The sequence below is a fragment of the Clinocottus analis genome, unplaced genomic scaffold, assembly GCF_023055335.1.
Source record: "Clinocottus analis isolate CAN_PGR_092001 unplaced genomic scaffold, fCliAna1.0.p SCAF_4, whole genome shotgun sequence".
Classification (NCBI taxonomy): Eukaryota; Metazoa; Chordata; class Actinopteri; order Perciformes; family Cottidae; genus Clinocottus; species Clinocottus analis.
This window is the reverse complement of record NW_027176153.1, coordinates 11,806,451-11,823,382: the sequence shown is the minus strand read 5'-3', so window position 1 is coordinate 11,823,382 and position 16,932 is coordinate 11,806,451. Positions and strand designations below refer to the sequence as shown.

Sequence of the window (16,932 nt, the reverse complement as noted above, 5' to 3'; positions counted from 1 at the left end):
TGTTGCTGAAGAAACCCAGGTCACCTCTGACATTTTGAGATTGGCAGATATATTTTATAACGGGGTCCAGGGCATCTGCTAATGGCCTAGTATAGTCAGGCGTAAATGCGACTCCGCTACTCAAGTGTGTGTGACCCACTTACAACTTAATACAGTTACTGAGTGTGTGAGAGGATGGCACCCTCAAGTGTTTACTCCGAAGCAGGACAAGGAGGCAGTCCCGTTATTAAAAGAGCTATATGCTCTGCAGGGTCTTTGTAAGGCACTGTGAATTGGGATGTGTTAAGATAAAGTGGGAAAAAAAGTTTGTATTTCTGACTTGTGAAATCCTCCAACTTCTTTCCAAATGATGGCTCAGAATGATACTCTGGTTTGCTTTAAAGAGTGGTTGAGACATATTTATATACTTAAGGGCTTATAAGTACATTTTTTAAGACCTTGAGTGTCATGCTACTTTTTACTTCCTTACATTTCAAAGGGAAATATTGTAAGTTTTACTCCACTATATAGATGTAAAAACTTTAGCTACCGGTTAGCTCTACTTTGCAGATTCATATTATTAAAACTAAATACAATCAACAAATAATTGTGACGAAGTTGTTAAAATAGCTCCAAATTGATCAGCTATCAGCTTTTTTTCTAATATATAAAATATATTTTGATGTTCATATACTTTTGTGAGTAAGGGACATTTTGAAGGCTGGGCTTGAGTCAACCATGTGAGCGCTGGATTTTAAAGCCGCAGAGCATGCTGGGATCTTTAGTATAGTCCACTGAGCTGACTCTTATTCAGCTATAGCCGCCAAACAGTATTTTATTTCGCATTATTAATAGCCTGTACGATAATAAAAGCTATTCTCTCTGCGACGATTGGTGAAAAAAAAAATGAAGGAAGGCGCAGAGTTGACCGGAAGTGACGTCAGTCGTCAGTGTCGGAAACTGATGCCAAGGAAGGAAACAATGCACGTGTCTGAAGGAGCTACAGAAAGAACATGAGCGCCCAGCTCTGGCCCCAGTGCAGACAGACCAGCATTCACACCGACATTTTATCTTCAATGTACCGCCGTTAACCGGAAACACAGCACGGAGGCGCGCGGATCAGGACACCGGTCGGACTGTTAAGTGACCTAGAAGAAAAGCGGCGCGCGCGCGGCGAAAGGAAGAAAGTTGTCAGTCTCCGTTCCCGGCCCGTGTGTGTTGTGTTTTTTGTTTTTTTTTAACGTGTCCTCTCGTTGCCTTAGCGGTTAAATTATTTAGTTTAATTAGTTAAAACACTGAAGGACCAGCGAGAGCTCATTGGGACATCATGGCGGACTACCTGATCAGCGGCCAAACCGGTTACGTCCCCGACGACGGGCTGTCGGGACAGCAGCTGTTCAACGGAGGAGACGGGCTCACATACAAGTAAAGACTCCCACTCTGTCCCGGGACACCGGGCCGAGCCCGGCGACACAGCCTCCACGAGCGCGTAGCTCCGTACCGCCCCGCGGCTTCACGTGCTAACCGCAAACTAGCCCGCGTGTTCACCGTGAGAGTGGGTCTGTTGTCCAGAGACTGGACCCGGTGTTGCCAAAGTCAGCCGTGTTTTGAAGGGGCAGTGGAATAATGGATACATTATTAAAATAAACCCTGACTTTAAAAGGAGCGGTCCCTCAGAAGCATGCAGCTACCAAACACTGCATGCTACGTTTCCCTTCTTGCACCATCAGCATGTTTATTACTGACTGACGAGGTTCACTGGGTGAACATTAGGAAGCGCCTCCACAGCAGCAGAAGACATATGTTACATTATGTTATATAACCGTTTTTACAGGTTGGGTTAAATTAATACTGTGACAGGTGTGAACATTAGACGACACCAAAGCACCAAATACTACTGTCTCATATCTAAATGTCACATTGTCAGGCAAAGAAGGTTGCTGATGAGTAAGGTAAAAAGAAGTGAAAAACACTGTAGTCAGAAATACATCTCCTCGGAAATGAAATGAAGGGGAGGGACGCATTCCTTTTGTCTGCTCACTTGTTCCATATTTAGGTCCTGACTGACAGGGTCCTGTGTTGTTCTGCTGTGTGGATCCAGGCTGTACTTGTACAACAATAAAGAAGAATAAATGTTGTGTACCGAGTAGACACTGACAAGAAACGATTAATTAATACATCAGAACATATGATTGATAGATTTACTCATTGTGAAACATGTTGCTCTAAAACAAATGTGTATTAATGACCCACTGAACCCATCACTTAATTGATTGCGTTGAATGGTAATGAATGTGTAATAACGTGTATTGGTAATGATTATATGCCCCGCCATTAGTCTCATCCTCACATGGGCCTTACTGCCACTCCTACTCAACATGACTAGACATGCGTTCTTTATGACAAACGTGTTTTGTAACATGACCGCTTCTGAAGAGTCCCAAGAAAGAAAGAAATGTGTTGCTGTCCTGTTCAGAGTAGTTTAAGTCACAATAGTCCTTGAATACCTTCTTGGGCTTCTATTTCTGGAAAACTAGAAATTGTGCGTTTTGTTTGATACACTTCTTTTCAGTCGTTCAGTGAAGCGCGATGGGTCAAACAGTAAAGGTTCAGTATTACTATTAAAGTTTTATTTATATCGTGTTCGGTTGGCTGAGGCGGATTCGAATCCATTAATGATAAACAAGTCTCTGTAAGAAGCCGCTCTAACCTCGTCTTTCTCGTCTCTCCTTCAGTGACTTCCTGCTTCTGCCGGGTTACATCGACTTCACAGCAGAACAAGTGGTGAGTCGCGACAAATATTCTCCAAAGCATAAATATCGGTTAAATGTTGCTTTGGCGCTATTAAACAAATCTGAATATGGGATGATGTCTGGGATGGAAACACATGAGATGAGGGTAAGGATTATCAGCTGTGTGCTTCCGAGCACACATATTTCCTGAAGTAGTCCATCGATGCCTCAACAAGCCAGAACAGTAAATTATGGCCTCCCGCCGTGACATTGAGGGGATGATAGTTCTTCAATGGAGCATAACAGCGGCGCAAGAGTCCTTAAGTGAGAAAACGTGACCTCAATCAATATCCATATGATCACAATTCAAGGACCCTGAAATCAAAGCAACAAAATGGAATTGAGTCATTATTTTATTACACTTTTTATATTTAAAAAAGCCCGTTACATTGATACAAAGCTTGATTATAGGTTAATATTTCAAAAAGATGTACAGTCTTTGAGAGGGTTTACAGAGATGTATCAATGTATGTATATTAGTAGTAGCTAATGAGTAGTAGTAGTAGTAGTAGTAGTAGCCTTAGCAAATTGTACTATCCTCAGTTATGTTGCATTAGGAGTAGTTTCTCAGGAGAATACTTGGCACGGGTTTAAACCCACTGACCTCTTTTGTGCAGGACTTGACCTCAGCGCTCACCAAACAAATCACCATGAAAACACCCTTTGTCTCCACTCCCATGGACACTGTCACAGAGGCCAACTTAGCCATCGCGATGGCAGTAAGTAGTGCAACTTTACTTTGGATTATGAGATTGGTTATTGTTTGCGCTATCACGTTGTCACGTCGTAAAGATCGGTTTTTAATCCTGATTAAACACGGTCGACGTGAACACACTAATGTATCGTGTCCTCACAGCTCACGGGTGGCATCGGCGTCATCCACCACAACTGCACGCCAGAGTTCCAGGCCAATGAAGTTCGCAAAGTCAAGGTAGGGCTGGTTTTAGTTCCCTTTTTACACTTTTTTTTATTCCTATTTTCAGTCCTACATCTGGTTCATCTGCTCATCGTGTCTCTTCTGTTATTTATTTTATGTTTATCTTTTCTGTCATCTCACGTCAGCATCTCTTTGTCTTTCTCTGTTTTTATTTGTTCTCAGTTTGAACAATGTAGGAGTGTTTTTTCCCCCATCTCTCGCTTGAGTAAAACTTGATCCAACCTTCCCTGTTCTGAATCCCTTACATTTCCTCTTATATTATCCTTCTTTGCATTACTGGTTCTTAAATCCACTTCCCGATTATGTTTGTTTTTGTTCCACACCATCCTCTTCCTGCCCGTCTATAATCTTCCACACCCTCCCTTTCCTTCTTCTCCTTGCTTCCCTCCCCCACCAGCGCTATGAGCAGGGCTTCATCACAGACCCGGTGGTGATGAGCCCCAGCGAGCGCGTACGAGACGTCTTCCAGGCCAAGGCTCGCCATGGCTTCTGTGGAATTCCCATCACGGACAACGGAAAAATGGGCGGCAAGCTGGTGGGCATCATCTCTTCTCGAGACATCGACTTCCTGAAGGAGGAGGAGCACAACCTGCCACTGAGTGAGGTGGGTGTAGCTTAGATAAGTCATTAGCCATTAGTAACTGAAACTACTATGATGTTGGAAGCAAAAAGGAATTGGAATTGATGAATAGGGATTTTGTAAGACGTAGGGATATTTTACTGGTGACAGTAGACATATTTAATAGCTATGAATTTAACTCGGACCCTGATCCATATTGATTTTTGAGAATGATAAAGGGCTATTTTACTGTAAACTATACTGCTGCTCAGGTGGGGGTTTTCTGCCTCAAAAGCTTGATTTCTTACTGTCAGAGAAGACAACTCTATATTGTTGAATTGTCTTTCATACTTCTATGTTGTAGAAAGTATTTTTTTTTTCAAATAGAGTTTGTCTTGTAAGAAGGTTTTGCAAAAAAACAATAATGCTTTGGACAAAGCTGCACAACTGGTTCAACCAGACTTTCTGTTTTTTTTAATTTGTCAGAGACAAAGATCTCTCTGAGCAACCGTTGAATAATAATGTATGTAATCAACAGTCTTTGGTAAAACAAAAAAAAACATAAAGGTTAACGTCAACATTTGTGCAGGTTTAAATTGTAATAAGACCCTGTTTCCGTGTCCATTGCACAATCATTTCTATAACGAGTGGTGACATTATCGGGTGAGTTGCTTCAGTGGAGCTATTCTGAAAAGGTCACAATAAAAGGTTAGTTTAAGATTAGCACGATTGGAATTGGATCACACTTATATTATATGTTTATGACCTTGTTTTTCAGTGGTAATGCAGAGTTTTAAGGGAATGTAGGAACTCTCAGCACTTCTGGGGGATTTAGTACTTTAATGATACGATGCTTTGAGTGTGGATGCTTCCTTTCTTTATACTCTGTGTGTTAATGTCTTGACAGGTGATGACAAAACTAGAAGATCTCGTGGTTGCCCCAGCTGGAGTGACACTGAAAGAAGCCAATGAAATCCTCCAGAGGAGTAAGAAAGGTAAGGAGGTTGTTCAAGTTGTAATTCATGACTCATGATTTTTACTTAACAGTTCAGTTGAAAACGTGACATAAAATGATTTGTCAAGCATCCAGGAGTGAACGCCTGTACATGTTTGACCCCTGTGATTGGTCCCGCAGGTAAGCTGCCCATAGTGAACGAGGAGGGGTCCCTCGTATCCATCATTGCCCGCACAGACTTGAAGAAGAACAGAGACTTCCCTTTGGCCTCCAAAGACTCGCGCAAACAGCTGCTGTGTGGCGCCGCCATCGGCACCCACAACGACGACAAGTATCGTCTGGACCTGCTTGTGCAGAGTGGGGTCGATGTGGTTGTGCTGGTATGGAGGACTTAAGTACAGATTTTGGCAGTGGAGACTTGTTTCCCACAGAAAGAAACAAGAGAATTGGGTCTAAAAGTTGTGATGATGCTCTGTAAATACCAATGTCATGTGCTTCTTCTGTATCTCCAGGACTCTTCTCAAGGCAACTCAATCTACCAGATCAACATGATCAAATATATCAAAGAAAAGTATGAAAATCTACAGGTCATTGGAGGCAATGGTAATCACGCCTTTCTTTACCTTAGAGAAAGTATTTTGATTGATACAAGCTAAATGATGACATTGTTTACAAAAATGTCGCATGAACGTTCTCGTTATTTTGGCCAGGTGTTCCTACTGATTTTCCGAATTGATTTAGTTCCAATTCACAAGTATTCGATTTCCAATTTGACTCTGTATGGATTGGATGAAGGGGATATTTTAGTTACACAATGTTTAAAATGAATACTTTCAGCCTCCAGTGAAGCGGCTCCTGGTATGTTTCGATTTAATTGAGGTCTATTTCAAAAGGCATATAGTAAAAGATCAATCCCTGGATTTTATGAATGGACATTGGATCCCTTCAAATGAAGTTTGTATCGAGTGAGAAAATCTATATTTTTACACTGAACCCAAATCCTTGTCCAGCTCTAACGGCCTTTCTGTCTCCCCTCTCTGCTGCAGTGGTGACTGCAGCTCAGGCCAAAAACCTGATAGACGCAGGAGTTGACGGGCTGAGGGTGGGGATGGGCAGCGGCTCCATCTGCATAACGCAGGAAGGTAAGTTGAGGAACTCCACAAACGCACTTGGCCTCTCGAACTCCTTCCGTCCACAAAGCAGCCCTGAGCCATTCTGGCTCATTCATCTTTTTAACCAATAAAGGAACCACTTAGTGAAAGGATGTGCAGTTTGTCATTTTGATTGACTTTGGTTTGGCTGAAAAAAAGCGTTCGCTGAGTGTCCGGTTGGCTTGATAACGACATGATATCGGCTTGATAACTGGCAGAAAAATGATCGCTTGGTTCAACGATTGTCTTTGTGGAGGACAGCAGATTGCTCGTCTGAGGCTCCCCATGCTGCTCACGGGGAAAGACGGGCCTGTTGGAGTTGTTTCTTCTTCTTTCTCTAGTCCACTGTTCAGGTGCACGGTGTGTTGACATTTATGATCCCAAGAAGTCTGTCTCTGGCGACTCCTGCAAGTTTATGAGAGGTCGGGGTTCAGTGTGTAGTCTGTCACGTCAGGTGCTATGATCGCCTAGTCTGTCAGTGTGTTGGTGGTTGACTTGCTTTTTGTTTCATTTTTAAGGCCGACCATTAAATTGTGCGAGTAGGGCTTTTACAGCGAAGTATGGATTCCAAATCTTAAGTTGTCATTGGGATGCTTTTAGCTTATTTGTCAGGCAGAGCAATGAAGTTTACCGTAAATATTGTAAGTCTGTATTTCTTGCTTTCCCTCCTCATCTTGTCCCAAGATTCCTCTCAAGTCATTTGCAATATTTGTTCATTTTCTTTTACTTACAGTTTTCTTTTTGCCCGTCATCTTGTTGTCCTCCAACCTGCCACCTCCCCTTCTCTCTATCACTTCCCACCCTTGTGTTTGTTTGTTTATTTGTGTGTTCTTGTCCATGTCCATGTCCAGCTCCCCTCAGTATACCACCAGCAATAAAACTCTACAGCCCCAAAACCCCAACCACTGTTACGGGATACTCCAGTAAGTTTTCCCCGTGCCCCTTTGGACTGCGCTGGGCTCCCATTGGCTCCACTATCAGTGTTTCCGCCCTGCCCACTTCACAGCCTGCTGCATTGATTGGTTAACAGCTTTGCATCGGTAGAAGTAGTAGAGATGGCAGTCGTAGGTCCTCGAGCTCACCGTGGGTGGTTTTGGGGTTTTGGGGTTTTGCTTGTTCCCGTGTCCTTACTAATCTGTCAATCATAAGTGAATGTGCTCTTCCTCCACCCACCTTACTGCTCTTTTGGGCTCAGGTCTTGACGATGTCATCAGATTGAGACACTCTCCATTTCGTCCTTTGGTTGCCTATGAAAACCACTGGTCAGATGAGGACTGGATCAGTTGTAGGCTGCAGCGTTCATCCATTTCTAACACACAATCCTAACATATGGTGTTCGAAAAATTAGCTCTGTAATGTAGTTGGAAACCACCTGGTGAACCTGCTGAGGTGGGCCAGGCAGGTCATATTTCAGCGTGCACTTTTGCTTCATTATTAATTATCATGATCAAGGACAAGGCGGCCTTGATAAATATATCTCCATTCAGTGTCATATTCTAATTCCTGTGACTTACTTTCTAATAGTCAGCACAGTGTATTTAGAACCTGCAAGTGCTGCACCGAAAGTGACATACTTTTGAATTGTTGCATGGTTGTATGAGAGGACGTTTTAATTGTTGATCATGACGAAGGCCTTTTAGAGTAATGCTTATGGAGTGTGCGACACGTATTGTCCTTTTCAAGTCTACTTCTGTGTGTGTGTACGCGCGCGTGTGTGTGTGTGTGTGTGTGTGTGTGTGTGTGTGTGTGTGTGTGTGTTTGCTTTGATCACACGCTTTTCAGCACAGTAAAAAGAAAAAAAACTGGTTGTGTTTTTGTGTGATCCAGTGTTTCCCCTAGGTTTACGGCTTCAGGGCGATGGGGGAGGGGGGGGGAGGGGGGGGGGTCTGTGACCTTTTTCTTTGATGCTATGACAGATTATTGGTTAAAAGGTTGCAAAATTCCGGGAATTTTCAAAGTTGAAAACTTTCTACAGGAATATACGGGAATTTATGGGAATTAACGGAAATTAACAGTAATATCATCAAAACTTATCTGAGTCGATGTAGTCCTTGTGCTCACATGTAGTGGTGTGGCCTCAATAGCCCTGCTGTAATGTGATAAGTTGCCCAACATGCGCTTGTTGATGGACCCCGAAAGCCGTGAATAATCGAGGGAATGGTGTACTTTTGTGTGGACATACATACGTCTTACTCTCACTGCTGTAAAAAGGTAGTCTGCTGTATACAAATGAACTTGGTATTAAAATGAGCATGGCTTCAGTTTACCAAGTAATCAATATGCTAATAACACACTGTGTTGGGAAAGTTCACTTTCTACATCAGTTCACACTAATGACAAAAACGTTCAAAAATGTCTTATGTTTACGTTATGTTTTGGGCAGAAATTGTTCCCGACCAGCTGCATTTAGGGTCCAGCTGAGCTAGGCGTGCATAGTCTTGTTCGCAACTACATTTAAGTTCCCTGTTATACGCTTTTGCAAATTCCCGTGGAAACTTTCCGGACATTTACCGGAAAATTTCGCCCCTTTGCAACTCTAGTTACAATCTTAAATGATTTTTATTTGAATCGATTAGCAGTGTTTAGTTGAATAGAGGCAGGATATATTAAGAGAAGCGGGATTGAAGTCGTCGTGTGGTTTTTATCTGCTGATGTGCTCACTTTCTTTTAACTAACAAAACAGAAAGAGATTAATTCCCAGCCTGTCTGCTACTTCACGATGTGTTAGATTGTTAAAACATTGTTGAATGTCTTATCACTTGGATCACCGCAAGTTTCTACCATGCCTATCAACATTTCTGTTCAACTCTCTTGAGCTCAGTTGGGAAGTTTTTTGATGTCAGGTTCCAAAGCCTCGATTTGTATTTATGTCGGCAAAGTGTTTTTGAAAACATATACTGATAGGAAAGAATAGTTTGCTGGAAAAGATGGAAAATGTCAGCGTTTGCATTTCGTGAACATTTTGTGAGGTTATGGTGTTTATGTAATACAGGTCAGTACAACTTGTGTTAAAGATGATTTAATTCAACAGCGATTACTTTTCCTCACATCAAATTTCATCTCTCTTCAGTGCTGGCGTGCGGCAGACCGCAGGCCACAGCTGTCTACAAGGTATCGGAGTACGCCAGACGTTTTGGCGTGCCGGTCATCGCTGACGGCGGCATCCAGACGGTTGGGCACATTACCAAGGCCTTGGCACTGGGAGCATCCACAGGTATGGATAGATGGGTGTTTCAGTCAGAGCGAGGCCGTACTATTGAAATATTAAGACAATGGATAAGATATGAACAACATTAGAATATTGTTTTTTTCCCTTCAAATATAATTACATAGACAGTAGATTTTCAGATTTGGGTTAAGTTGTTTACTTCCCCCGTGTAAATCCAGATTCATGATGATAAAGAAAAAGCAGCCCTTTTCCCATTTGCAGTCCATTAAAGTTTTCAGTAGTCATCTTTAATGTTCACTCATCTCTTTGTGTCCAGTGATGATGGGCTCTTTGCTGGCTGCCACCAGCGAAGCTCCTGGGGAATACTTCTTTTCCGATGGCATCAGGCTGAAGAAATACCGCGGCATGGGCTCCCTGGATGCCATGGATAAAAACCTGGGCTCCCAGACCAGATACTTCAGGTACAAAAACACTAAAACTGGCCCAACATAAATGTATCATTCAAGTCAATTAGACTTTACAGTGGACAGCACCTGAGTACTGACTGTATATCTGCAGGTTAAAGTACAACAAAGCAATGGACTGACTCTGAGAAACATGAAAGCGTACTGTTCCTTCAAACGCATTATAGCCCCGTCTCACTAAAATGTCATCAGAGACCATTCTTTGTCCGATGACAACAGTTCCTCCTTCAAATCAGTATTTTTCAGACTATTACAAATTACCACATACCTTATGTTAAAGAATGATGCGCTCATTAGAAAAACAACAGTCCCAAACATTTTACCCAATATTGCTTCAATGAAATCTTTATTTTAGTTTCACATCAAAACATTTTAAAAAGAAAAAACTGCTTTAATTCACCTTATCTTACTATGGGTCTTTAGCCATAAGGTGGCGGTACACAGGTTGTACACAATCACCTGCTTTAAATGTCACAGAGAGTGTGTGTGCTCTTTCTATGACACTGACGCCATCACATCACTCTCAAATTGTTTTCTTCCTCTTCCCTCCCAGTGAGTGTGACAAGATCAAAGTGGCTCAGGGCGTTTCTGGAGCGGTGCAGGACAAAGGCTCCATCCACAAGTTTGTTCCCTACCTGCTGGCCGGCACCCAGCACTCCTGTCAGGACATCGGAGCCAAGAGCCTCACGCAGCTCAGGTAATAAGACAGTTACATAAAACTGCCTCAAATAATTGATCTGAAAAATGTGTTCACACACAGAATAATGAAATACAAGGTGCACCTGTCCTATCAATTGCATTTAAATACAACAGCCATACGTTCTACCATTACAAGATGAACCGATACCGCTTGCTTTAGATCAGACCAAGTACCGATATGAGTACTTAGTTGTTCGAAATTTTACTCGACACCTAGTGGTAAAATCATCAAAACAGGAACATTTATTCGTTGCAAGGAAGGAGCCGAGTCAGAAGTACAACATGATAGACAAATTGCATATCCAAGACTGCTCAAAGATCTCTTAAAGAACCATCTCTTAAATACTCATCATGACCCACTAACAGAAACCCTCATGACGTCTTCGTCCAATCGGCAACCTTTCCCCTCGTCCCATAGAGCAGTTTGTAAGAAATGGTCATATAATAACAAAGGAACTGCACGTTCTTTCAGACAGAAACATACAGATTCCCCAGTCTCCCTGCTATCAGGAGACATGCTGAGTTTGTGTGTAAGATTAAACAGAGACAGTAAGATGAGAAGTCTGAATATAACAGTGAAACAGTAACTGGTTAAGCGTGAATAATTTTTTCTTCCGACATTAGTAATACCATTAGTTACCTAAATATCATGTTATATTTCAATCAAATGTTCCTTTCTTTCTACCTAGGAAAATTAAACACTAAATATACACCAGTATGCTGTTGCTCACATTTTAACATCTGATACAAACTGAGCATAGTTTGCAGGCGAGATGTAACAAGTAAAACTTAAAGGAGAATAGCTGGTCCACCTTAATGCTAACTTCAGGGCTAACCACCTGTCACTTAAACTTAAATGTCGTCACCGAGTATAGGAAACAACTCCAATACAACAACAACAAACATCAAATTGAGCTAACACCTCTATGAAAGTGTAAAAAAACTAAGTGGCCACAGGGTACATTAAATATCTTGTTGGCACAATAGAGTGTACTGAACGTGACATAAAGTCACAGAAGTATTGAGCTATTCCTCTGTTGATTGTTAATGAACAAAGGCCAAACAAAACTACAGACAAGTATTTAGAAAACTTATACTTCTTTCCAGATTAATTTCAAAAGAGTAGATTAGAGCTAAATTAATCCATAGTGTTGCATGTTGATGTTAAAGTCATAGTAAAGTATTGCCTTAAAATGTAATTTAAAAAAGTATAGTATATTGTGTCAAAAATATGTTACAAGTTCAAAGTTTACAGTCTTGGTATAGTCTTTCCAATAAGTTATAGACAAAAGTGAAGCCATAAATATGCTAGAGCAAATGTCGAAAAAACAAAAGGTTAATTGTTAGAGTATGCTAATAAAAGTGTAAAAGTAATTGTATAGAAGGCCATAAGACTTTATCTGTGACGATAACGCTTGTGTAATACATTCTGTGTGAATTTGGGACTCGGCCTCAGCCGTACTTGCCCAGTGCCTGTGCTGCACTATATTCTTTCCCTTGATGAGGGTAACAGCATCTTTCCTCGTTGCAGAGCCATGATGTACTCTGGAGATCTAAAGTTCGAAAAGAGAACAGCTTCGGCTCAAATGGAGGGTGGAGTTCACAGCCTGCACAGGTACACACAACCAGAAACCACTCGCCTCAATGATGTGGTTTCATATTTCAACATCTGTAGTGTCGATATCTCGCTTAAACCCGACACATTTTCAGTTAAACTTCCTCTTTCTCCCCACAGTTATGAGAAACGTCTGTTTTGAGAAGACGCCAGACGGAGAATCCTTCCAACAGACACATTATGCAAACACACTTCATACCAAATGCTTTCAATTATATCCACACATACACACACCACTAACTTTTCATACAAGTTAGTCTTTAAAGATGAGCTCTCACACCCACTCTACTCTTCCAAGAATCCATCAAGTCTTCCTGCCACTGTCATCTATGCATCGTCTGTGTGTGTGTGTGTGTATGAAAAATGGGCATTAAGCATTTATCAATCAGTGCACGTGTGATTGAGTCCCACAATGCCTTTCAAATTGTGATTAAAAAACATGTCTGGAGTGTCCATGTTAAGGCAACAGAAAGTTGCCCAATAATAAAAGCTTATGTGTTTTTCCACAAGCTGCTGTGTTTGTTTTTTGTCACCTCTGCTTTCATATTTGTAAATATCTAGTACTTTGAGACAATGTAACAGAATGTACTTTACATTTCCTTGTTAAAAAGTCAGACTAGTATGTCAGTAAAACTAATAAACAAATCATAGTATATGTAAAAAAAAAAAAAAAAAGGCAATACAAAAAAATCATATTATGGTAAGAACAAATAAACAAAAAAAAATCCATAGTATAGTTTGTTGAACATGTATATAAAATCGTATGTCTAAAAAAATAATCTTTTGTATTTAAAAAAGAAAATGTTATTAAAAGGTCCGCTGTTTTAAAATAAAGTCGTACAAATGTCACAGTATGGTTGCATTAAAAATTAAATAATAGAGTATACCATGACAATGCCATTGCATCGTATGCCATCCATAAAGGTCCTAACTATGATGTGCTGGCGCAGCGCCATGCAGCGGCATGGTGCGCCCGGAGAACCGGATACTCGTCACGGTACGCCAGAGGGTCAAATGTAGGAGTGACCACCGGCCCAGTTCAAGCACTGACTCGTCCAATCAGATCACATCCTGATACAGCATCACTGCTACACTGCATCAAAGCAGCCTCCTCCTCTTCCTCCTCCTCCTCCTCCTCCTTCTCTCCACCTACACGTCCCGCTGGAGGTCCCCAGGGGGATCAGGTGCTCTGCCAAATCCACCGGACTTTCCAGGGCGAAGCTCAGACGGGCCGGTGGGATCCTCCGGTCACGCTCCGCAGGTCGCACCTGTCTCACGTCGTCCATCATGTCACACGCTAATTAACGCACCTGGAAAGAGTCGGTTTACAGGCCTCAATTAGCGCAACTGCCACATCCGTGACCAAACAATGATTACAATCCTACCATTGAAATGAAGATCGTTTTTTTTAACGTCTAGGTAGCATATACCTTCCGATGACATTCATGAAACTAGCTTTTGTTTACACGTTGCTGAAAAACTACTGAATTAAATCATTAAAATGCCAAACCATGGTAAGTTACATGTCTAGAAATAAAACTCACTTTTAAACCAAAACTAGCCCATTTTATACCTAAACAACTACTTTTGACATTCACATCACCAAACTAAAGCTGACCAGAAACCTTCAGTCTTACTGCTGTCACTATGATCATGACTATACTATTACTGTTAGTACAGTGAGATGGGGCAATTGTTAAATGTGTTTCCTTTTTTCTTCATAACTCACAGACTACTTGAAATACACGTATGTACACAACACATGTGTTTGTGCATCAAGTAATAATACAATTCATATATGTTCCCTAATGGGGACAATACTATAATATGAAATTTTATACAAGAAGTTAGTCACAACTTTAAATCACAGTCTAAAAGGTATTTTTTGGCACCACTATGATGTCAATATCTTCCTTCATTTATTTATACTGTATTTTATCAGCTGTTCCTCGTCCTTTTCACCTGTTGTGCTTCTTGCTCTCTTTGTATTTTTCCTTTCTGTTGCTCAACAGATGAACATGTTTCAAGACGGTGCACCGATACAAAGAATAGCCGGCCATAGTATGTTAGTTAATGGGCTGCTGTACTATAACAAACTAATTTATTTACAGTTACCTGATTACCTGATTAAATGTCATTTTTCCTTTAAGTGTGTCAAAAGAGACAAATAAATGCCTCCGATTGGCCATGTCGCAATTGTAAAACTGTTTACAATTACTTTTGATACTTAAAGTATACTTTTCTCCTTTTTCATAAGTAGATTTTGTTAATGCAGGATGTTTACATGACCATTTATTTAACCCCGATATCAACCAGCAGCACTAAGCTAACTATGACTGCTGCTACAAATTATTTGGTGCTTTTTGTATCCCACAGAAAGGCAGACTCAACATTAACTGTGTTGAACTAAATTAAAAATGTCGTCAAAATTTAGAAAAGAAAAAATAAAGTAAGATCCCAGACAAAAAAAAATGAACACAAAACTAAACACAAAATGTGGAATTGAACCAAAAACTACATGAATACTCTTCGAACCTGACGTGGCATTTCGTCACATCGGTTTTCTGGGGACATTTTATATTCAGAAAGGCAAAATATTAATTAACGATTGTACACATACAAAACTGTCATTGTCCAGGGGACTAGAGGGTCAGCGAAGCAGCAACATGTGTTACGACTGGTTCACCTTCCTCCAGCAGCTTCGAGATATATTTGGCTTTATTTGTCCAGGATTTTAAATATTGACTGGCATTTCATTTGTGGTGCTTCAAAGCTCTGAAAACTTACATCAAAATGTTTTTTTACAAGGTAAATTTTTCCAATTAAAACTCATCAGACACTGGTGGTTTTTTTTGTCATGTTAACTAATGAGCAAACATGTAAAAAATTAAAACAGTAAATCAGTCAGTCAATGTGCTCACACTGCGTCTGAAGTAAATGCATCCAGTCACAACACAAACCCATTCAGACTAACAACAATCACTTTGCAGAATGAACACATTATACTTCACTTGTGTGTCCACAAACATATACATATCTGAATACTCATAATATGCAACATCTTTCATCCTCTAAAATCAAATTATGCCTAATAAACATGTTGGATAAATAACCTGAAAGACATTACATGACAACCAGACTGCTTAACATTGTAAAGACGTAATCCACTTTACAAAAATGATCATTTCTGTTGTGTAACTGACTGTAGTAATGGTGTCTCTCCAGCAGGGAGAGGAGGGGACGTGGAGGGAGTGAACAAAGGAAATCAAAGGAGGAGTTTTGTGTGATCAGGAGAAGTGAAAGTGAAATGAATCTCTCCAGTATTTAAAGAGGAAGTCTGGACTCTCAGAGATGTTGGCAGACGGGGGGACGGCAGGAGGAGGACGTGCTGCTCTGGCATGTTGGTGAGCTGGAGCACTTTACGCAACATTCTTCTAACTTTATAATCACGTGAATACTTTGTATTGGTGTCTTATTGTATTTTCACGTTGCTTTTGACTCCGTGTGCCACATCCTCGTTCCACCTCTCTCTCTTTGTCCTGCTTTGACTTCTTGAACTTTGTCCTACACTCTTTCCCATAAAGTCTTGTTTTACAGCTTGTAAAGCCGGTTGTCTCCTTACAGCTCGTACTGTTGGAACCTTCAGGTGACACGAGCAAGGGTTGTAGCCTATAGGGAACAAACTGAAAGTGTCTTTAAGTCTTCTAGTTTTGACTGATTAAACTGAACTTGTTTAGTTCTTTTAAGTATTTTTTTTTTAAGCCTTTGAGGATTTGAGAAATGAATGCAACTTTAAATTAGGGTCTAAGCTATTTGTGGCTCCACAGGACGAGTCCTATGATTTAATGTCTTGGTTCATTGCTTTTCCAGCTCTCTGCTTCCTTTTATGATTTGATCAGCTCTTCCTTGTCAGGTTCACCTCTTGTGGCTCTTCTTGTTTTCATTTTCATTTTGGTCACTCAACAGATGATACACGACAGGTTTTTCAAGATGGTACACGGATACAAAAATATAAAATACTGCAACTAAAAGAACTGAAGTCAGACTCATAAACTGTAAAGTCACCTTTTCCCATGTTAATAACCTTTTTCTTTTCTTTTTCTCTTTCTTTTAGCTGTGTTGACCTGAGCCGACCAGTTTGGACCTGAAGCTCGTTTTGGTGGGTGGGATTGTAACGGAACCCATAATGCAGCTGTGATTTTTAGCTCCAGCTGGTTATGACGTCCGTTTCAATCCCACAATGCACGGGACGTCCTGAGCAGACGGGCTGATGTGGAGCACTTCTCAATAAGCAGCATGATACAAATCATTTATATCAGATTTAGTATCATTTCAGTTTAAAAGTTTATTGATCTTTTAATAAGAAAAACACAATAAATGAAAAACACTGGTAATGGTGGAGAACAGTAGAAAAGTATCTACAGTAGAAGTAAACATACAAGCCAACAGCTACAGGTATCAAACCAACACCTTCAGCCTATAATTGGCCCATTCTGATCCTGACGGTGCATTCAAGGTGGCATGACAGTATTGTTTCTTTCTAAATGAAACGAGGAAAGTGAAACTAACAGTAGTATGGCCCGTGCTGAATGCTGGGTTGCATTTTTTCAAC

At 40.8% G+C, this 16,932-nt stretch overlaps 1 protein-coding gene across 2 annotated transcripts; it reads left to right on the top strand.

Annotated features, from left to right (window-relative positions):
• Positions 1–939: 939 nt before the first annotated feature.
• On the top strand, positions 940–12,829 carry impdh2 (IMP (inosine 5'-monophosphate) dehydrogenase 2). 2 transcript variants are annotated; one of them, XM_068597933.1, is made up of 15 exons: positions 940–1,404; positions 2,715–2,763; positions 3,389–3,490; positions 3,628–3,702; positions 4,106–4,312; positions 5,175–5,262; positions 5,403–5,602; positions 5,735–5,825; positions 6,269–6,364; positions 7,225–7,296; positions 9,444–9,587; positions 9,859–10,003; positions 10,560–10,703; positions 12,237–12,320; positions 12,441–12,829. In XM_068597933.1, exons 1-15 carry the CDS (start codon positions 1,307–1,309, stop codon positions 12,460–12,462), a joined length of 1,617 nt encoding a protein of 538 aa, XP_068454034.1. In that variant the 5' UTR covers positions 940–1,306; the 3' UTR covers positions 12,463–12,829. The 2 variants fall into 2 exon arrangements, with proteins under 2 accessions (XP_068454034.1, XP_068454035.1); XM_068597934.1 differs by lacking the exon at positions 7,225–7,296.
• The last annotated feature ends 4,103 nt before the right edge of the window (positions 12,830–16,932 follow it).